The following is a 22,667-nucleotide window of genomic DNA, read 5'->3' on the forward strand; positions in this document are numbered from 1 at the left end:
CAATGGCAATTTAATATTTACCTTAAGATACAGTATATCAATAGAAGAAGCTGCATTAATAAAATGGCTCAAAAAGCAATATGGATAAATAATATTATTAGGTATAGTGAGTGTGTATAGTAATGCCTTTTGTTCAGTTTGTTCATTTGTTTGGGTTATTAATAAACTCATTATTCTTTCATTCATTTTCTTTTTGGCTTAGTCCCTTTATTAATCCAGGGTCGCCACAGTGGAATGAACTGCCAACTTATCTAGCACATTTTTACACAGTGGATGCCCTTCCAGCTGCAACCCATCCCTGGGAATAATAAACTCATTAATCTTCATTAATTTTAGACATGGCATATACCGTATGATGTACAATAAAAGCACGTAAAAAGTTATTTATACAGTATATATATGAAAAGTGTTTTTAAACTAAACATAGATTTTTATTTGGTTTGCACATGTACTTCCTGAATTACTTCAAGGAATAAATAGCAATATTTCAAGAAGAATTAATTAAATGAATAAAAACTACATTATTACATTTACCAAAAACACAAATATAACATTAAACTGAATTCAGATTTTTTTGCCACCCCAAGATTTGGTGCGGCCTCTTCTGGCCACCCCTAAGAAAATTTTCTGGGGGCGCCACTGGTTTTTAGTAGGCCATACTACTAGTAACAATAACAAAAAAATGTTTAAACCTTGTAACTGTGTATATTCAAGTTAGTGTATTTTATTATCAATAATATTTTTCATTACTTTTTCAGCGTTATTATGCAGACCTATGATTCTAACACCGCTGTAAAACGGCACAACAATGGCATGTGTGGTCTGCTACTTTTCTCAGCGCTGGTGACGGATCAACCAATCAGCGTTTAGTTTCTGTGATTCCGCACTCGCATGATCTGCTAAATGTCAAGTGGACTGCAGTGTTTGTGTCATGGCTGAAGTAGACGAAAGCACACTCGTGGGCGCTCTAAAAGAACTCACTATATTTGGTAGAACATCGCTGGAATATGTGGAGAAAGACACTGCGAATGGTATCTTAAAACATTTTAGCTTCTTTCCTGTTAGTTACTGTAAGCATGTTTGTACGTTAGCTACTGCGCGCACCTGTGTTTACAGTCAGTGAGAGAGTAAAGTAATATTTACTAGATATTTTTCAAGACACTTCTATACAGCTTAAAGTGTCATTTGAAGGCCTAACTATGTTAATAAGGTTAACTAGGCTGGTTAGGGTAATTAGGCAAGTTATTAATGATGGTTTGTTCTGTAGACTATCGAAAAAACCTATAGCTTAAAGGGGCTAATAATTTTGACCTTAAAACGGTGTTAAATTAAAACTGCTTTTATTCACTAGACGAAGTAAAACCAATAAGATTTTCTCCAGAAGAAAAAAAAAATATTATGAGACATACTGTGACAATTTCCTTGCTCTATTAAACATCATTTAGGAAATATATATATAAAAAACAAAAGGGGGGCTAACAATTCTGACTTAAACTGTACATATATAATTCACTTTTACAATGACAAATTGTATTTGTTAATGTTGTTATTTAGGATGTACTTTACAAGAAGTTAATGGGAAAGTTCTTCCTTTACTTGGCCTGATGTCAGCAGGGGCAAAGTTCTGTAACAGGTGTGTATTATTTTAAACGGTGCCAAGTAATTCATGTTTGTTTGCTTTCGTTCGTTCGTTCACACACAAACACATACATACAAAATTTTAACTCCTTTCCATGATATGATTGTTTTCTTTCAGTCTGGGTGTGAAAAACCAGAAGGAGGCAGAAAGTTTATGGGAACGCTTCTTTCAGTAAGTATGGAAATAACATCCCCTGGAATACTTGATTTTGATTGGTTGTTTATTCACACATTAGGTGGTCAAATGTCTGAACCGATGTCTCAGACAACTGTCATGATTCAATAAGTATCAGTCAATGAATTAAATACTTTTATACGTACTTATATGTAATTAACAGAATAATATTATATAAATTCTATTCATTATATTGTATAAATTCATTCATTTCCAATTGTCTTATTGACTTGTGTGCATTGTAGTATATCTAATTTTAACTCGTTTTCAATTGAACAGAAATGCAGAGGTCCGAGAAAGTGTTGAAGGTTTACTGCAGTTGGAAGTAAGTAATGTTATTATTTTTTTTTATTGTTTAATATGACTGATACAGAGATATGAGGATGTCTTTTTTTTAATTAAGTAAGAGTCTCAAAATGCCAGCAGGCGTCTTTAGCTCTGCTCACGCTCCGCCTCTTTGCTCTTGTTTGGTATGCTCCAGTTGGTGCAATGACATGTGTAAAAAAAAATTAGTAACGGTTGGCCACGCCTACTGGTAGCTTCTTTTGGGTTCTTCAGAAACCTATGGGTGACATCACAGATGCTACGTCCATATCTTTTGCAGTCTGTGGTCTTGATTATGTTGTGCTGAATGAATATTTATCTGATTGACAGGTGGAGTGGGACCGTTTTTTGAAACGTTTGGATGTCCAGATGCAAATGAGCGACACGGTTCTTTCCCAGCATCCTGCAGCTCAGACGCTCAGCTCAGATATGCGCTTTTTACACGTCCAAACCAAAGAGTGAGACAAGCATATGATATGATTATTATTATATTGTGTTTTTGTTATTATTATGTGATTGAGAAAACGAGATGGTACATCTCAAAGGGTTTAGCCTAAACTATTTTTTTCTTTAGAAAATACACACTCACCGGCCAAAAATATACAGTAAATATTTCTTAAGGAGGCAAATAACATAATATTTTTTTTTGTATTAAAAACTGATTTTATTCTAGAGAAACTATAAGAAATAAGGCTGTGTTTTTTGTTTTGTAGGAAATACTGTGAAAATTTCCTTGGTTTGTTAAAAATCACTTTGAAGACATTATTGAGCAATTCCAGCATTATGGATGTGACGTTTGCAGTAAAATCTCAGCATAAATTGACAGAGGAAGTATATGCTGACATTATATCGAAACATCTGTTTATATTTATCAAAACTACTAGCCACAGAGTTGTGGGAGCAGGAATATATACATCTGTAAACATTTTTTTATATTTTCAATGAGGAAAATAAACATGCGTTATGGATGTGACCAAAAAAGTCTGCAAGTTTACAGTGTACAGCATACTTTGCGAAAATTCTGTTAATTAAATTGCACAACCCAAAAGAAGTGATACTAATCAAAAGGATAAAAGTCGACTCTGTATAGAGCAGCGGTGCCCAAACTCGGTCCTGGTTGGCCGGTGTCCTGGAGAGTTTAGCTCCAACCCTAATCAAACACACCTGAAGCAGCTAATCAAGCTCCTACTAGATCAGGGGTGGCCAACCCTGTTCCCGGAGAGCTGCCTTCCTGCAGATTTCAGTTGCAACCCATATCAAACACACCTGCCTGTAATTATCACGTGGTGTTTAGGTCCTAATTAATTGGTTCAGGTGTGTTTGATATGGGTAGATAAATGGAAAATAAATAAATCTAGAACCTAAAGTTCATTGATAAACTTTGATGTTGGCTTGAGAAAGCCAACGTGACTACGCTAGGACTGGGAATGGCAGTTGGCAGGAAGCACGGCAGCGATTGCTAAGTCGTTGCTAGGCAGTTGCTAAAACGTTTATGGCATTGTTAGGTGGTTGCTAAGCAGTTGCTTAATGGCAATGCTCGTGTACATGTTTGATTAAATGCTAATACTTAGTAGGCATTTCTAACATATGTTATTGCATTTAGATAATCATTCATAGCATGTAGCTAATCGTTATTAGCACTTGGCTTCCATTATCATTGTTACCATGCATAGTACACAGGAAGTCCCATTTGCTAGCATGAGTCAAACAAGCCAATGCCCAGGTCCCTACGATGTTCTGATGTAGAGATATTGCTATTTTTAAATGGTTGCTATGTATTCCTGGTCTTGGGGTGCGGCTGGAAAGGCATTCGTTGTGTAAAACAAATGCTGGATAAGTTGGCGGTTCATTCCGTTGTGGCGACCCCTGATTAATAAAGGGACTAAGGGAATGAACATTATGTAAAAATGGCTTGCCGTATTTTTTTGAAAATACAATGCTTAAGAAGTGTGAAAGTGATACATGCAAAAATGGCATATCAGTAAAAAATATGGAGTTTAAGTAAAAAATGGCTTGCCATATTTTAAGAAAAATAATGCTTAAAAATTATTTATTGAAAAACTATAAGTCTGATAAACCTTAAAGATATAGCAACAAAATCTAACGCATCTAAATACAGCTTTTGGCCCAATTTGGGGCTTGTATAATTTTTTTACATGCCCGGGTTATAAAAATTTTATATTAAACATTTTTTATTAAAAAAACGATAAGTCTTATAGGCATGAGGAGATATAGCAACAATCTTGAATGCAGAAGGCACATTTTGACCACATTTGGGCCTTGTGGCATGAACGGCCTAGGAGGAGATACGTTTGTTTTCAAGGACAGAGTAGTATAACAGTATGTTGGCTTTCTCAAGCCAACATAATGAAGTGAGGCACAACCTGTGATGAAATAATATAATTCACTGATGTTGACCAATGTTTAATCTATTATTAGAAGTAACGTAATAACATGCTGGGATTTTTGTACTTTGCCACACCCAGCGAGTGTAAGGTGTAGGCCAGATCTGGGCCAGAATAAAAGCAAACTGTGGCCCAGAATAGGGTCAGTTCTGGTTTATTTGGTTAAATTCTAGCTGAAATGTGATATTGGTATGGCTTAATTGTGGCCCAGATCTGGCAAACATGAGCGGACCGCCGTAGAGCCATCATTTCATTCAGTATGTGGTCCAGATGTAAGTGTCTGTTGTGAGCCAGATCTGGGCCAGAATAAAAGCAAACTGTGGCCCACAATAGGGTCAGTTCTGGTTCATTTGGTTAAATTCTGGCTGATATGTGATGTTGGTATGGCTTAATTGTGGCCCAGATCTGGCAAACAGGAGCGGACCGCCCAAGTGCCATAATCCTATGCGGTACGTGGGCCAGATGTAAGTGTCTGGTGTGGGCCGAATTTGAGCCACATGAAATTTGCTAGCTGGGTTATCACACTTTTTATTGTGCCCTTTTAATTTGCTCTTGATTCTGCTGTCACTATTTGTGGATTTTAAATCTTTGCTTAAAAGTTGAAAAGTTTTGCACCCAAGAAAAAATAACTAAAATAAGACATTTTAAGAAGGTCCTCTAAATCATGCAAAACTCCAAATTCATTTCAACCTCTTGTGTGTTTTTGCTTTTACACTCGTTACCTGAAATGACAAGCTAACCATAATGATTGCTGTGATTGTGTTGTCCTGTTGCAGGAATGTGTCTCTGGGTCAGTATTTAGGGAAAGGGGAGAATCTCCTGCTTGTGCTGCTCAGGCATTTCGGATGATTGCCATGACGGGACCACCTGACTGAGCTGAAGAACAGCAAGGTAAGATCAGCTGCCAGTAAAGGAGAAACACTGCAGAGCTCAGCCCTTTCTGCAGGCGGACACTTGCTTGGAAAGCAGCTTTCCAACGATTGTTGATCCAGCTGTGGACTTTGCAAGGGAAAATAGTGTGCTGCGCTTGTATAGTGCAAGCCAGCATTAGGAGAATAGTTTATTCAAAAATGAAAATTTCCCGTTTAGTCACACTTCTATGAGTTTCTTTCATCCGTTGGCCATAAAACAAGATGTTCTGAAGGAAGTTGGACAAGAACTGCCATTGGCATTAATTGATGTAACTAAAAATATTGTGGAATATAAAAATACTATGGAAGTCAATGGCTGCTGCTTTGCAGCATTCTTCAAACTATCGCTTTTTCGTGTGTGTTCAACAGAAGAAAGCACATTTTATGCAGGAATGTAACTGATATGCTTTAATGGCCCGTTTAAATACGAGATCAATGTAGCGAATTTTGACGCTAAGCTGAAAGCAAACAGCGTTGTCGCCAAGGCGACCTTTGATGTTCTCGCTGCCTTCGGTGTGAACGCACAGTTAGGCTCTCTGCCTCGCTCCATTTCCACAGCTCTCGGCCTCGTCCCACTCGCTACACTTGCATTATGCCATGAACATATTTACAAGCACCTAACATTAAACCCAATCTCAATCCATTAGTTCTGCACTAGACTTTTGGCCAGCGGAGAAATTAAAATGGTCGTGCCCAACTGAGTCTGGTTCTCTCAAGGTTTTTTTTTCTTCACTCCCATCAGGTGAAGTTTTTTTTCCCTCTCCGCTGTCGCCACTGCCTCGCATGGTTCAGGATTGGTAGAGCTACGCATCGATGAATTGGCTCTTCAGTGTTTGAACTCTCAGTAATGATTAAATCACACTGAACTGAGCTAAACTGAACTGAACTTAAACACTAAAAACTGAACTACACTGTTCCAGTTACTGAACCACACTGTTCCAGTTACTATGACCATTTATGTGAAGCTGCTTTGACACAATCTACATTGTAAAAGCGCTATACAAATAAAGCTGAATTGAATTGAATTGTCAATAAAAAACACAGGATATAGCAGGCAGATACAACTACACCTGCAGTTTATTGAAAATATGTAAATATTTCCAAGTAAGTTATTTCTGGAAGGAATTGATGCTTACATCAGCTTCGGTTGTCAAATTCTATAGGCTGCCTCTGTGTCTCAAGATCAATTGCATCTGTAAATCGGTGGACATCATTTAGCGATAGCAGGGTCATTTTCTTTGATTGAAACTTCATAATTTTCTTTGTCATAATTTACTCCATCATATGACTCTATGCACAGGCCTTGGCATGCAACACGACTAGTTTGTATCACTTTTATATGGTTGTTTATGCAATAAACACCCGTGACTTCTCTTATTTGCCTGCTGCTTATTTGTGTTGTTCAGAAGCATGTAGATTTTGGGTTAGATGCTCCAAAATAAATCTGTTAATTATTCATTCATTTTCTTGTCGGCTTAGTCCTTTTATTAATCCGGGGTCGCCAAAGCGGAATGAACCGCCAACTTATCCAGCAAGTTTTTACGCAGCGGATGCCCTTCCAGCCACAACCCATCTCTGGGAAACATGCACACACACACACACTCATACACTACGGACAATTTAGCCTACCCAATTCACCTGTACTGCATGTCTTTGGACTGTGGGGGAAACCGGAGCACCCGGAGGAAACCCACGCGAACGCAGGGAGAACATACAAACTCCACACAGAAACGTCATCTGAGCCGAGGTTCGAACCAGCGACCTTCTTGCTGTGAGGCGACAGCACTACCTACTGCGCCACTGCTTCGCCCCTATCTGTTAATTAATTAATTATTTTTCGGGATGAAATATGGGTTGCATAATACAATGCGTTGCATAATGCAACCCACCAAAAGCATTGGAGGACCTTGCTTGCCGTAAAAACGATGCTGAAAAAGATAACGAAGTGTGATGAGTCAGGAGTGAGAATGTGTTGGTATTTTAAATCATCAGTATTGTTGTTTTCTTTTCTCACACAGATGCTTCTGGAAGCTCAGTCACTGCGGGTGTTGGTGGTCTCGTATGGCTCTCTTGAAGGGGCCACTTTCTGGCTCGAGCAGACAGGCTTTGAATTTGACATGTTGTTGGATCCAGAGAGAACGGTGAGAACTTTCAAGAGTGCAAAAGTATAATGTAGTCCTAATCTAGCCCTTTCCTGGCTTAATAGTAAGCTCTCATACTTGTGTAAAGTGTTGGGTAAATTACTTCAAAAAAAGTATTTAATTACTAATTCAAGTTGAATTTAAATGACTTTTCTAATTACTTTGTCTGAAAAGTACTTTAATTACTTGACTCAGTACTGATTAAAAACTATAGAAACAGTAGAAATTAATCCCTTAATTCTTTACATTTGAGTCAAACGGAGCCTATTAGTTTTATTTAAAAGATGAACACTTAAGAAATGTTAAATATGGGATTTTTTTGTAACAAAGCATGTAATGACACCATATTTCATACATCATAACTTTCAAACTCAATTCATTCTTTCTCAATCATGAGCAATTGATGTAAATGTAAACTAGAGTTATTCTGCAAAATGTGTTAATAATGACAATGTGAAAAAAGATTTTTTGGAAATTGTTGCAAATTTTTTAAATAATAAAATAGCTGAAAAAATAATGTACATCAGTATTCTCAGCCTTTGCTCAATATTTCGTTGATGCTCCTTTGGCAGCGATTACAGCCTCAAGTCTTTTTGAATGTGACGCCACAAGCTCGGTACATCTGTCTTTGGGAATTTCTGGCCATTCCTTTTTGCAGTACCTCTCAAGCTCTATCAGGTTGGATCTAGTGACAAAGTCCCTAAGTTGGCAACACTGTAATGTATACTGTATCCATAGTTGAAGTCAAAATTATTGATTTTTTTTAATTATTATTTTTTTTATATTTCCCAAATGATGTTTAACAGAGCAAGCGATTTTTCACAGTGTTTCCTATAATAGTTTTTCTTCTGGAGAAAGTGTTATTTGTTTTATTTCAGCAATAATTTAATAAAAAAAACACTTTAAACCATATAATTATTTGAATACTAGAATACTAGTGTCTTGAAAAATATCTGGTCAAATATTATGTACTGTCAGATATATAGGGGGCTAATAATTCAGGAGGAAGGGTGAGGCAGTGGCGCAGTAGGTAGTGCTGTCGCTTCACAGCAAGAAGGTCGCTGGGTCGCTGGTTCGAACCTCGGCCTTCGCGTGGGTTTCCTCCGGGTGCTCCGGTTTCCCCTAGAGTCCAAAGACATGCGGTACAGCTGAATTGGGTAGGCTAAATTGTCCGTAGTGTATGAGTGTGTGTGAATGTGTGTGTGGATGTTTCCCAGAGATGGGTTGCGGCTGGACGGGCATCCGCTGTGTAAAAACTTACTGGATAAGTTGGCGGTTCACTCCGCGCGACCCCGGATTAATAAAGGGACTAAGCCGACAAGAAAATGAATGAATGAATAATTCAGAAGGGCTAATAATTCTAGATCTTGTCAAACACTTAACTAATTTTAGTAACAAACAAATTTGCTTAATCATTTCTATTCTCCTCCTGTTATTGAAATCAAAAGAAAGTAGTAGTAGAGCTTAGTCATGGTTTAACTAAATTAAAAGAGGAAACAAAAGCAGAAAAACATGACCACAGTTTACATCCAGTAAAGTTGTGGGAAAAACACTTCATTCATGTTTGTGATTTCTTGTATTTTTTTTCCTAACAAGGAAATGAAGTGTTACAGCTTACCCACAATTGAACTCAATTAAAGGAGAGAACGAAGCAGATCAACATGACCACAATCCATTAAAATCGAGACAACAAACGGTTTTGTTTAATCCTCCTGGGTTTTATTAGTACTTCTGTACTAATGATATGTTTGTTCAATGTCTGAACAGGTGTACAAAATGTTCGGTCTGGGTTCATCCATGAGCAAAGTCATGAAGTTTAAGCTGATGTTCCACTACTCTGAGATTATGGCCATGAACCGGACGTTACCCGAAATGCCGCCTCAGTTCATCGAGGATCTTTTTCAGGTGACGTTCGAAACATTTTATTTAAAGTATTAAGCACTGACTTGGGACTAGGGTTGTCAAGATACTTGAATTCAGTACCAATCAAAATATTCAATGCTGAAATTGTAAAAACGTCTATTTCCCGCTAACGTTTAAGCGCTGTTGAGTGCATTTTTAAACATCACTAATTTGTCAGTGTTCATATGCTCAACAGAAATGACTGTGATTGGCCATGAAGGTCATCAGTTCACCAAACTCACCACTGTTTACTGAGTGTAACCACAGATACAGGGAGCATTTTAAAGCTGCAAAGATCAGCTGGTTTGTCTATAAGCTGACATATGAGCGATCCCCTAATAAATCGACTGATCTTCACGGCTTTAAAGTGCTCCAGTGTCCCTGTATCTGTGACTGATACTTAAAGTCTTTAGTAATTTACAAACAGCTTGTTCATGATCTATTACCAATTTATTAGGTATAGTTATAAATCATTAAAGTATTTATAAAAGTCATTTTTAACTTGTTAACTAACAGCTTGTAAGTTATCTATTGGCTTTCTATAAGGCACAGTTAGAAATAATTAACAAACTATTAACTACTATTTAACAAGTCATTTATAACCCATTAACTAACAGTTTATTAATGACCTATTAACTAGTTATAACAGATAGTTATTCTAAAGTGTTACCGGATATCTTAACAGGGTTTTCCTATTATATTTTTATTTAATTCAGGCTTAAATAAAAATAAAAAAAACATTTTAAAACTGCTATACCCTATATTATTAGCCACCTTAAGATAATTTTGGGCGAGGCAGTGGCGCAGTAGGTGGTGCTGTCGCCTCACAGCAAGAAGGTCGCTGGTTCAAACCTCGGCTCAGTTGGCGTTTCTGTGTGGAGTTTGCATGTTCTCCCTGCCTTCGCGTGGGTTTCCTCCGAGTTTCCCCCACAGTCCAAAGACATGCGGTACAGGTGAATTGGGTAGGCTAAATTGTCCGTAGTGTATGAGTGTGTGTGAATGTGTGTGTGGATGCTTTCCAGAGATGGGTTGCGGCTGGAAGGGCATCCGCTGCGTAAAAACTTGCTGGATAAGTTGGGGGTTCATTCCGTTGTGGCGACCCCGGATTAATAAAGGTACTAACCCGACAAGAAAATGAATGAATGAATGAATGAAGATAATTTTTTTTGATTAGCTACAGAACAAACCACTATTGTCAAATCAGTAATTAACTTAATCTAAATAAATGAACCTAATTAACCCTTTAAATCGCACTTTAAGCTGATTACTTGTGTCCTTTAAATTAAAATATTATGCACTGGCATCATAAAGTAAGTTTAAAATAATGTTGAAAACGAAAAGCACTTGGGAAATAATTGAAAAAAGAAGAGCTAATAATTTTAAATCAGTAAATCAGGGCTGATACATCTTGATATAGACATAGAAATTCCAAACTCAGCATGAAATAAAACCGCTGATGCATTATTCTGTTGGACAATAAAAGAAATTTCACTGACTCTTTGTCAAATAAAGAAGAAAATGTTTTAATACAGTCAGTCTATTCATGGAATGTGCCAAATACATAAAAAGGAGCGCCAAATATTGCATAATACTCAGTGAGAGAACCAAAAAAAAAGGTCTAGTGCTCTTGAAAATGGATTAAACGCTCTCTCTGTCTCTGTCTCTCTCTCAGATGGGTGGCGATTTTGTGCTGGAGCAGGATGGTAAAGTGATATTTTCCTACCGGTGTAAAAGCCCTGTGGACAGACCATCCGCTACTCAGATTCTGGCCACCGTCTCTGCTCACTATGCGCATTAATAAGTTCTGGAGAAAAGAAAAAGGACTTCCCATGCTTTTCTTGCTTGCTTGCCATTAAGATAAGAAGGTCCATTTCCTGAAAACTTATATTCATTCGTGTTTTCTTTTATTTACTATGCTACATAGATGGCCAAAATAAAGTAGAGATTCCAGACGCTCAAATTGAAGTGGAATAGTACTCCAATACAAATTTTTTTACAAATAACACTTTAGAATAATGGTCCATTACTTAATATTAGTTAATGCAGTTAACTAATCATGAGTAATCTTGTAAAGCATTAATTAAACAAAGTATAGTTCTATGTTTACCAATGCATCATTAAAATCCAAAGCGTTGCTTGTTAATGTTACAGTGTCCACGGATCCTTAAAGTCTTGAATCCACATTTCAGAGGTCTTAAAAATGCAATTGAACCAAATGATTTTTACATTTCCCAAATGATGTTTAACAGAGCAAGGAAATTTTCACAGCATGTCTGATAATATTTTTTCTTCTGGAGAAAGTCTTATTTGTTTTATTTCGGCTAAAATAAAAGCAGTTCTTAATTTCTTAAACACTATTTTAAGGTCAAAATTATTAGCCCCTTTAAGCTATATTTTTTGATAGTCTACAGAACAAACCATCATTATACAATAACTTGCCTAATTACCCTAACCTGCCTAGTTAACCTAATTAACCTAGTTAAGCCTTTAAATGTCACTTTAAGCAGTATAGAAGTGTCCTGAAAAATATTATTTACTGTCATCATGGCAATGATACAATAAATCAGTTATTAGAAATTTGTTATTAAAACTATTATGTGTAGAAATCTCTTGAAGCTCCAAGAACACTTTTGTATGCAGAAAAAATAGTTAATATGACTTTTGCGTTCTTTTCTGCATCAGGTCAGGGTGCACCCTTTAACAAGAAATTAGAGCTATGAAATGAGACTGTCACTGATGTTAGGAGTTAAATGTGTGCTATACTGTAAGTTGGCTCCACAGATAAACAGCTCCCCCTGAGGTTGCATGGATGAAGATTTGACTCGAATTCTTATATTTACGAAGAGTCTTTTCTGATGGGAATTTACACCCTCAGGTCATCACAGCTTTTTATCTGTTGAGTTACAGATCTGACTGACCTTTATAATACACATTAATCAATAACAATGTTAAATACTAATGAGGGATTTAAAAGATGAAATAATCTTGTTAAGCTGCTTACTATGTACAACGAAGGGTAAATGTTTGCAAAGGGAAATAAAATATCTAACTGATTTTAAAAAATGGTTGTAATTTCTTTGATAATTTAAGTAATTGAATAAACTACTTGATGTCAGATACTGTATCCCTAGCTAACTGATTTAAGCCTTGAAATCAAATGCTTCACAGAGTTGAAACAACAAGTAATGATTCTAAAGAATGTTTTAGAAGAACAAATAATTAAACTAATTTCTAAAGTCTCACTAATTTAAAGCAAGAAGCAAGGCTAGTGTAGACCACTGTTGGAATAAAACGACTAATAAACATCAAAAATATGTAACGCTAAGTGTTTCAGAATAATATCATAGGTCCATCAATTGCAGATCTTTGTACAAATAAAGTATTGCCCGATAATAGCTATTAAGATCCCATTACTGACTTCAGTTTATTCTCTTCTCTATTAGGGGTCAACACCAGGCCATTACCATCATAATTCCTACTATATACTTTTACAGCCATCTATTGACCTTATTCTCCACAGACGAGCGGGCGCTGCCATTTGAATCTTTTTGGCACGAGACTTCCAGTCTCATTCACTTCCATTCATTTTTAGACATTAAAAACTGCTCGTTTTGCTGTTTGATGTTGCAAACTTATATTTCCTTGTTATATTATTCTACTTGGTCTGTATAGTCATGCAAACATTTGTTTGTAGAGGAAGTAGTTTGACCGTTTTTTGCCTTTTATTATTCCTTGACATTTCTCCCATAGGCAACTGAAACGGAAGACAATCACGAAAACAGGCGCACTTCTGCATTTTAGAATAAGGTCAATAGGCTAATGCACTGTTTAAGTGCACACACGTTTAGAAAATAAATGCATTATATATATACTCTGTTGTCCGATCTCTCTGAAAAGTACTGACATTCACCTGCAAAACTCGCAGTTTAGAACAATATGTTCGGGATCAAATCAAAAGTGCTGTGTTGAACTAGTAGGCTACATTTTTAGCTTGTTAACCAAGCCTTAGAGAAAAACCACAGGCATCAGATGAGCTTCACGTAAATGAAAATTACATGAAACACATGTGATACCCACATGAAACATGTGGTGTTGGAACGCTTGAGTATGGGGGAAAAAAGGACTATGATCATGTCGTCACTTCTTTCCACATGAAAATGTTCCAAAATCGTGTTTTGTGGGTGTTTCACGTGTGATTTAAGATTTAAACCTCATTTTTTTTCTATAAGGGAAATGCTAACTGAAAGTAAAAAATAAATGAACATATATAACATTTTGGCAAGGCAGTGGCGCAGTAGGTAGTGCTGTCGCCTCACAGCAAGAAGGTCGCTGGGTCGTTGGTTCGAACCTCGGCTCAGTTGGTGTTTCTGTGTGGAGTTTGCATGTTCTCCCTGCCTTCGCGTGGGTTTCCTCTGGGTGCTCTGGTTTCCCCCACAGTCCAAAGACATGTGGTACAGGTGAATTGGGTAGGCTAAATTGTCTAGTGTATGAGTGTGTGTGTGGATGTTTCCCAGAGATGGGTTGCGGCTGGAAGGGCATCCGCTGAGTAAAAACATGCTGGATAAGTTGGTGGTTCATTCCGCTGTGGCGACCCCGGATTAATAAAGGGACTAAGCCGACAAGACTAGCTGAGAATGAAGATGTTTAAACTCATAGAATTGCATTTGGCTTCAGTGGGGAGGCAGTAAATAGCTGGTCTTTATAGCTGAAAGTAAATCAAAATTTTAAGTCAGATGTGCCACGTGGGACTTTATCAGACATCAAACTCACACAGATAATACATGCGTCTTTCACAGTAAGTGTCCCACCAGTCTCCATCATCTGAGGACATGGCTACACAGTTCTCTCGTTTCCCGCCATCTGGCTGGCTTGATAGGAAGTGCTTCCTCCATTGGAAGTAAGTGACGCGTGTCGTGTCCTCGAACAGGTAGAGGCCTTCAGAGCGCTCATCGTTTATCCCAAGCCACACAGGCCAGTTTCCATGGAATACAGATTTCACATATTCAGCCAGAGCTTCCTGCTCTTTGCGGTCTCGTGGCATGGCCATGCGTCCTCCACGCTCCTGACATTTCTTGGACGCATCTGCGTAGGTCTCGTACACGCGGTATGCCAGAACGCATTTGTAACCTATTTTACGGCCTTTCTGGCAGCCTGGAAGACATAAATTGTTAAATCATTTTCACATTTAGTGTCAAGTAGAACTTACAAAGGTTTATGAGTGTTAAGTGGAGTAGTTTGATGTCCTCAAGTAGTATTTATTCCTGGACTAAAAACCTTTCCCATCCTGGAACATAGCTAATACCCGATCAGATCTGATTTTACGTCAAGTCTGGTAAATACTTCCCAAGTAAGTCCCTTTTAAAACATCAGAACCAGCATTGGCAGCATGTCTGCCATAACATAGTTTAGCTATCTGGATTAGGAAGTATTTAGGAAAATGTGTGGAAATAGAGACTTAGAGTTTAGGTGAGAGTTGAGATTTTGACAGGCAAAGGATTTGAATTCGTTTTTAAGGTAGGAAATTTGGAACCGGAGTTTGGTCTGAAAGTAATGGAAGTGTTAAAGGACAGAAACTTGACTTGGAGATTGGTGGTTAGATCTTTTACAATGGAAAGATTGGAGTTGGTGGGAAAAGGTAAGGCTAGGAACTGGTGGAAACAGCCGCTTTGTGGGCAGTTGTGGCCTAATGCCATTACCAAGGCAACAGCTAGCGCATTTGTATTACATTCCAATGAGCTTCGTTATTGGCACCACCATGACAAATGAAACTGTCTCTGCTGACTGGCCTGGAGTGGCACGGTTAAAGACAATCTTTCACCCTGGCAATGGAGAAGCATCTTGTATGTTGTAGTTTTAAGTTTGTGAGATTTGTGAGGGACTGCTGCTTTATCTCTGCTAAAGAGTTTGTTAAGCATTCGCCAGTTCTGGCCGCAATTCCTTAGAGTAAATGCGAGTTGTGAACTATTACAGTGGTCCTCCAAGAGCAGGATTGAACTTCAGTCTTTAGGTCAGGGGGGTCTTTAGCCTCAACCAGCTCCAACACACTTGCCTTAAATTGTATAGTGAGTCTAAAGGCCTTGATTAGTTGGTGTTTAATTGCTCAACCCTAAAGGACAGTGGCCCTCCAGAAACAATTTGGAACACCCCTAATTTAAGTTAAGAGTTGGGAGTTCAATTGTAGATTTAAAGTTTAGACCAGTGGTCACCAAACTTGTTCCTGGAGGGCAGGTGTCCTGCAGATTTTAGCTCCAACCCTAATCAAACACACCTGAACAAGCTAATCAAGGTCTTACTAGGTATACTTGAAACATCCAGGCAGGTGTGTTGAAGCAAGTTGGAGCTAAACCCTGCAGGACCGAGATTGTGACCCCTGGTTTAGACATAAAGGGCGAATTTTTCTGTTTTTGTCAATGGAAGCACAATATTGTCAACCGAAATCAACACACTCGAACAAGCTAATCAAGGTCTTGGAAGGTAAAATTGAAACTTCCATGCGGGTATGTTTAGGCATGTTGGAGCAAAACTCTGCAAGGCCCTCCAAGACTGAGATTGGTGACCCCTAGCCTAAATGGTCAAGGTGAGAGATGGAAATATTTCAGATTGGAGATTGTTTTTTGAATTATCATGGGATGAAGGCCTGAGGTCAGGTAAAGGAATGGAGGCCAAATTCTGAACTGGATGTTTTGTGGGTATAGGTTACAACTAGGAACTTAGGCAAGGGTTATGATTTGGTAGAAAGTTACATGACATTCTCCTATTGACCAGTGATTTTGCTTTGACTTTAGAGTTGTTTTATAATTCACTAAATGACTGTAATTGCTTTACTTTGTGATTAGCCATGTTAGCCCTTACCTATTTTATGCAAATTTTTGACTATTCGATAAAAACAAAACGCTTGATAAAATGGCAACGAATGATGGGCTAGAGGGAATGGCATTAAAAGGCAAACCAGTGGTCTGACCAGTTTCCAAAACATCTGAAATGTTTTGGTCATTCTAAAATCCCTTAGCTAAAGTAATCTGTGCTCCCAAAGCATGTCTCACGCTTCCAAAAGTCAACATGTGTTGATTGAGTGTCGGTTTTGTCTTCTGAGGCACAAGAAATTCAGACTAATAGTGGCTTCTCCTATTACAGTTTTCTTTTTGATATTTGGCCCCAGTTAATTAGAAAGTGACGATTTTGTTCTCTTTGACTCATTAGATGGAAACTGATAATTAGATCTTTAAACTTTTATCTTTAAACTGAGATATTACAGTTTTGTGCATCAGTTTAAGGGAGTGCTCACACTATGCTATCCAAACTGTGCCCAGGCCTGTTTTCCGGATCATGTGAGTGCTCTGAATTGGGCCCAGGCACAGTTCACTTGCGGCCGTGGCCCGGTTGGAAGAGGTGTGCCTGTTGCGCGGTTCACTTGGGCTCAGGCGTGTTACGCTTGTGTGTGAGTGCAAAACGCGCCTGAGCCTGAAACTGAAAGCGAGACGTGACTTCATATGGATTTATTAATCATTCTTACTGTTCAATCAACGCAAACTGTCATAGTTTATTAAAGCTGCACCTTCAGCAAACCTCCTAATTCCTGCAGCACGAGGACTTTATGGTTGTTTATGTGCATCAAAAGTGGCTGATCTGTTCGGCGAAATATTGGACTGCATGTCACTGCATCCCAAACCACTAAACCGATATAACTAAAGAAATCTCCACTGTGCTGCTGAGCGAAAGCGCTTACTGAACAGCACATCATCGATGACGTGAGGGTGCCTAGGGCGGAATGTGGAGACTGATTTATACTTCTGCGTCAAACACACGCGTATGCTACAGCGTTGACGCATAGCCCTTCGCCTTGGCCGTCGGGGTCACTGACGTGCACCTCTCAAAGAATGTAACTACACGTCGCAACGACGCGTAGCGCAAGCTCTGTGATTGGTCAGCTTGGTAGCGCTGACAAGTCTGGCCTGGACTGAAAGCCGCGTGAATTGTGCGAGCTGGGCGCGAGCCCAATGGAGCGATTGTTTACAAGTGTGGAGTCCCGTGAAGGAGCTCCGGATGGAAAGTTTTGTTTTGTGTTTACCTCATAGTTAGTTGCTGCACGTCCGCCGATTCCCTCAAAATGAGCGAGTTTGAGCCAGTTGTACATCCAGGAAGTGTTCAGGAAAAACAAAACAGCAGCGAAGAAACTTGACACAGAGGAACATTAACACCTCACTGCCAACTAGCGTTTCTGAAGTGTAATGCAGACCAACAGAGACAGCGCGCAGAAGTATAAATGCACAGCTACGGGCGTTGCTTGCGCCGTTGGTTACGCCGGTCACTTGACGCAGAAGTATAAACCAGGCTTAATGTGAGTGCTGGCCGTCGGGGGAGACGGGAGGGGCAACAAGCGTACTTTGGTCCGGTTCAAGGCAACTGTACATAGTGTGAATATGCCCTAATTAGCATCTTTGGATAGAAACATAGCTATTGGAACACTGATAAAAAGTCCTGCTTGACTAAAATGTCAAAGTTTGGTGCCTGGTGTATTTACAGATTGCCTATAATTGACTAAAATTCCCCACTTTACACCCATAAAGACAGAAGAGAACCCACTGACCCTCTAGGCGTCCAATCTCCTTGCGATTGTCCTTGCAGTAGGACGAGACTTGCTGAATGGCGTCCTCAGTATCACCCAGTCTATTGTCTAGGCGCGACACTTTTTCCAGCAGCTGTGTCACTTTAATGTCTAAAGTGTATTGTCCCACGTTAAGCCTGTGGATGGCCTGATCCATCGCTGCCAGTCTAGACACTGAACAAATGTAGACATAGACAATTATCAATCAAGTCTTTCAAAGTTAGGGCTGTGTGATATGACCAAAAACACTCATATCATGATATGGTCATAATGCTCTATGTATATATTGACCACGAAATGACCATGTCATTTTGAAGGCGGGGTGATTGACTGACAGAATTCATCAAAATAACATTCTCAAGTTGCATTATGTAATGTGCATGCCCAGACTATTAAACATTACCCTAATAGCAAGCCTTCTTGTGAGGTCACACATAAAACACCTTTATTTGTGCAAGTCGAGACATGGGGTGTTATTGCAGCTAGGATATTTGCATATTTACATTCTGTGGTATTGGTTTTGGCTTGCTTTTCTGGCACGCAAGTAAAAGAAGTAGCATGCGAACATACAGATGTAGTTGTATGTGCTCTCCATGTCCGAGACAGCAGTGGTGGGTTCAGGTTCTAAGATGTCCGGAGTGTCGCCTCGTCCTCTGACAATCCCCTCATTGAATTCTCTTGCCTGTGGAATGAAATGACCACAAGTCCACATCAAAAGCTCTGACCTACACCTTTTAAGATGAACAATACTCTATGCCAAAATCACCCTTATATTGCCCCAGCTGACAGTCTGGAAGAGTCTATGCTATGTGCCAAAAGTAAGGGTCAGCTTGCCAATTTTGGGCAGCTGCAGATTTTACAGTATATTGCGTATTATATTATTGACATACTTACAGATGTTTCCAGACATTGGCAGAGCAGTGCATTACCTTTACCTAGTGTCAACATCGGAATTAGAAAACTCAACTTTTCCTAAATGTTGAGGTAACTTCTTTATCCGAGAGACTAATATAAACTAGTGATGTCCGGTAAGAGACTTGTTGCTGCTGGAGACTAGTTATATGCTGTGAGAACCAAGTTAAGTGCTGTTGGGGACTAGTGATGTCCCCTTAGATATTAAGTATATGCTGTGGGAGACTAGGTAAGTGCTGTCGAAGACTAAATATGTCCAGTTAGAGACTAGTTATATGGCGTGAGAGACTAGTTAAGTGCTGTCGAAGACTAAATATGTCCAGTTAGAGACTAGTTATATGGCGTGAGAGACTAGTTAAGTGCTGTCGAAGACTAAATATGTCCAGTTAGAGACTAGTTATATGGTGTGAGAGACTAGTTAAGTACTGTCGAAGACTAAATATATCCAGTTAGAGACTAGTTATATGGCGTGAGAGACTAGTTAAGTGCTGTCGAAGACCAAATATGTCCAGTTAGAGACTAGTTATATGCCGTGGGAGACTAGTTAAGTACTGTCAAAGACTAGTTATGTCCACTTAGACACTACTTATATGCTGTGAGAGACGAGTTAAGGGCTGTTGGAGACTAGTGATGTCCACTTAGACACCAGTTATATGCTGTGAGAGACTAGTTGAGTGCTGTTGGGGACTAGTGATGTCCACTTAGACACCAGTTAGATGCTGTGAGAGACAAGTTAAGTGCTGTTGGAGACTAGTGATGTCCACTTAGATACTACTTATATGCCGTAAGAGACTAGTTAAGTACTGTCGAAGACTAGGGATGTCCACTTAGAGACTATTTACTTGCTGTGAGAGACTAGTTAGGGCTGTTCACTTAGATACAGCACTTGGCTGTCCACTAAGAGACTAGTTATATGCTGTGAGAGACTAGTTGAGTTCTGTCAGACACTAGTGATGTGCACTTAGAGACTAGTTATATGATGTGAGAGACAAGTTAAGTGCTATTGGAGACTAGTGATGTCCATTTAGAGACTGGTTATATGCTGTGAGAGACTAGTTAAGTGCTGTTGGAGACTAGTGATGTCCACTTAGAGACTAGTTATATGCTGTGAGAGACTAGGTAAGTTCTGTCAGACACTAGTGATGTCCAGTTAGAGACTAGTTATATGCTGTGAGAGACAAGTTAAGTGCTGTCGGAGACTAGTGATGTCCACTTAGACACCAGTTATATGCTGTGAGAGACTAGTTAAGTGCTGTCAGAGACTAGTGATGTCCAGTTAGAGACTAGTTATATGCTGTGACACACTAGTTATGTGCTGTCAGGGACCAGTGATGTCCATTTAGAGACTAGTTATTTGTTGTGAGAGACAAGTTAAGCATTGTTGGTGACTAGTTATGTCCAGTTAGAGACTAGTTAAGTGCTGTCGGAGACTAGTGAGTCCACCTAAAGAATAGGTATGGCATATACCTGTTGGAAACTAGTGATGTCCACTTAGAGACTAGTTATATGCTATGAGAGACTAGTTAAGTTCTGTCAGAGACTAGTGATGTCCACTTAAAGACTAGTTATATGCTGTGGGAGACTAGTTAAGTTCTGTCAGAGACTAGTGATGTCCACTTAAAGACTAGTTATATGATGTGAGAGACTAGTTAAGTTCTGTAGGGACTAGTGATGTCTACTTAAAGACTAGTTATATGCTGCAAAAGACTAGTTAAGTGCTGTTGGAGACTAAAGATGATCTATATTCTGATGTCATTCAAAACAAGAGTTTCTATATGTCCTACCTCTTATTTTACTTTTGCGATATAAGATTTTAGTTTTTAATCTTTCTTCATACCACAAACAAGACTGTTCCTTAAAGATCACTGCAAAACAAAGGGTTTTTGTTGAAGTGCCTTGCTTTTTTTTTTGGTAAACCACTGTTGGTATTGCCTCAACTAAAATAGTTTAAATTGTGAATCACAATAATCAAGTGTTTATAAATCGTCATTTAAATTTGATCTCCAATGTAATACAGATGCATCACACTGGTTAACCAAGTACTTAAGGTACCAGGTGCAAAATAAAGTTTTGCCACAAACAGAAATCATGGTAGAAAGAGTCAAAATCCATGACTAAACTATAATATGGGAAGTACAATGGATTTAAATGCCTCCAACAAACTTCAAACAGTCCCATTTCATAAGCATCATGGTTGTTTTCACTAGTCACCAGACCTCCAACCTGAATCCATCAATGGAAATCATTCATTATATGATCGTATTTTAAAAGACTGTCATTCTGAAACAAAGAAAGAAAGAAAAATGACAAATTTTTCATCAAGCAAATGCAAAGTCTTAACCTGAGAGAGATCAGCTGTTGTGATGATGGTGGCCGGTGGTCTAGTGGTGTTGTCTGCAGAGTCGCAGGAGGAAAGAGCGCAGAAGCCCAAAACAGCAGCCAGAATCTTTGTTAGAGTCATCTCCACTTCAAATCACTTTACTTCATAAATCCCTTTCGTCTTTCCAGCCAGCGCTCTCTCTATTAGTATCGAGATAATGACTCTGACTCAAGAGCAGCCGTCTCTCCTCCTTTCACATTGCTTTCCCTCTTCTCTTGGGTTCACCTCTGTACAGCTCTGTTTTGTTTTAGCCTCCTCCCTCCCTCTCTGCAGCTGTCGGGACACTTTTTCTCCTCCTTTCACCTTGTCTAAAACAGATTCTTTCAGCTGTTTCGTCCTTAACGCAGATTGTTTTTTTTTTCTACCCACCCACTTCCATTCTTTGAGAGTTTTACTGACACAGCTCTTTCTTCCTCTTACATAAACATTTCATTCTCTGGCCCGAGATTCAACTTTCTTACAAACACATTCATTAGAACTGTGAAGTTTGTCCCCGCTGGGAACATGTTGTTCCGTAGAAGTCAGCGGTGGCCGAGTGACAGGAAAAATGATGAACGTTTCATTACAAGCTGAGTTGTGTCTCCACACATGGAAGGAATTTCGAATTCTCGTCCTCTAAAACGGGACACTTCTTCTCCTTTTTTTCGTTCTTACTTCCTCTGGAGGAGACATTTGGAAGGGAGCTAGGATGTCAGAATGGACTTCTGCCCAAAAGAAAGAATCCACTTTATTACATAACAAAGTCTAACTAAGCAAATCTCTCCCAGATGACCGTGTCTAGACTTTTAGCAGTACAAGGAATGGACCCAGAAACAGATAAACAACTGACATATCTACCGAACAACAACGCTGTAAAAAAGCATGCATGTCTATTACTTTTTAAGGCAGTTGAAATGTTTTCGGTTTTACAGAATTAAACTTTTATTAAAGGCAAAGTTCACCCAAAAATTTTATTTTGGTCACAAATGTACTCATCCTTTATGCGTTCTTAGTTTTTGTTGAACGCAATAGAAAACATTTTGAGAAAAGCTAGAAACCAATAACCGTTGACTTCCATAGTATTGGTTTTTCCTACGGTTGAAGGCAGTGGTTTTCAGCTTTCTTCAAATTATCTTCTAAAATAAGGAAACTCATAGGTTTGGAACCACTTGACGGAAAGTAAATCTGGAGCAGATCCGACAGACCAAGCAAAGACCAATTTTTAACTTTGTTTTTTTTTGGGATAAATCTGAAACAAATCCCAAAGATTAAATGAATTTTCAACGTTGTTTTTC

The 22,667-nt window shown here is 38.8% G+C and overlaps 2 protein-coding genes across 4 annotated transcripts; one reads left to right on the forward strand and one right to left on the reverse strand.

Annotated features, from left to right (window-relative positions):
- Positions 1–924: 924 nt before the first annotated feature.
- On the forward strand, positions 925–12,548 carry selenol (selenoprotein L). Its single transcript, NM_001190382.3, is given in 9 exon segments — positions 925–1,031; positions 1,555–1,633; positions 1,757–1,810; positions 2,093–2,138; positions 2,468–2,595; positions 5,319–5,433; positions 7,472–7,594; positions 9,362–9,499; positions 11,169–12,548. Coding segments are annotated over 9 exon segments (909 nt in total). The 5' UTR covers positions 925–931; the 3' UTR covers positions 11,295–12,548.
- On the reverse strand, positions 10,995–21,610 carry clec11a (C-type lectin domain containing 11A). Of its 3 annotated transcripts, none has more exons than XM_087298016.1 (4): positions 21,355–21,610; positions 18,672–18,783; positions 18,084–18,275; positions 10,995–14,647 (listed from the first exon to the last, which is right to left on the reverse strand). In XM_087298016.1, the coding sequence occupies exons 1-4, from the start codon at positions 21,472–21,474 to the stop codon at positions 14,250–14,252; spliced, it is 822 nt and encodes a 273-aa protein (XP_087154142.1). In that variant the 5' UTR covers positions 21,475–21,610; the 3' UTR covers positions 10,995–14,249. The 3 variants fall into 3 exon arrangements, 2 of the variants coding, with proteins under 2 accessions (XP_087154142.1, XP_087154143.1); XM_087298017.1 differs by having other exon boundaries at positions 18,672–19,259; positions 19,387–21,610; XR_015518086.1 differs by having other exon boundaries at positions 14,166–15,618; positions 15,865–18,275.
- Positions 21,611–22,667: the final 1,057 nt, after the last annotated feature.

The sequence above is a fragment of the Danio rerio genome, chromosome 20, assembly GCF_052040795.2.
Source record: "Danio rerio strain M-AB ecotype USA chromosome 20, GRCz13ab, whole genome shotgun sequence".
Classification (NCBI taxonomy): Eukaryota; Metazoa; Chordata; class Actinopteri; order Cypriniformes; family Danionidae; genus Danio; species Danio rerio.

Excerpts from the sequence above, each read along its gene's own strand:
- clec11a (XM_087298016.1), bottom strand. The coding sequence starts at position 21,474 with ATGACTCTAACAAAGATTCTGGCTGCTGTTTTGGGCTTCTGCGCTCTT. Across the intron at positions 18,784-21,354 it reads CAACAGCTGATCTCTCTCAG|GCAAGAGAATTCAATGAGGG; the intron begins GTTAAGACTTTG and ends TTCATTCCACAG. Across the intron at positions 18,276-18,671 it reads GAGCACATACAACTACATCT|TGTCTAGACTGGCAGCGATG; the intron begins GTATGTTCGCAT and ends ACATTTGTTCAG.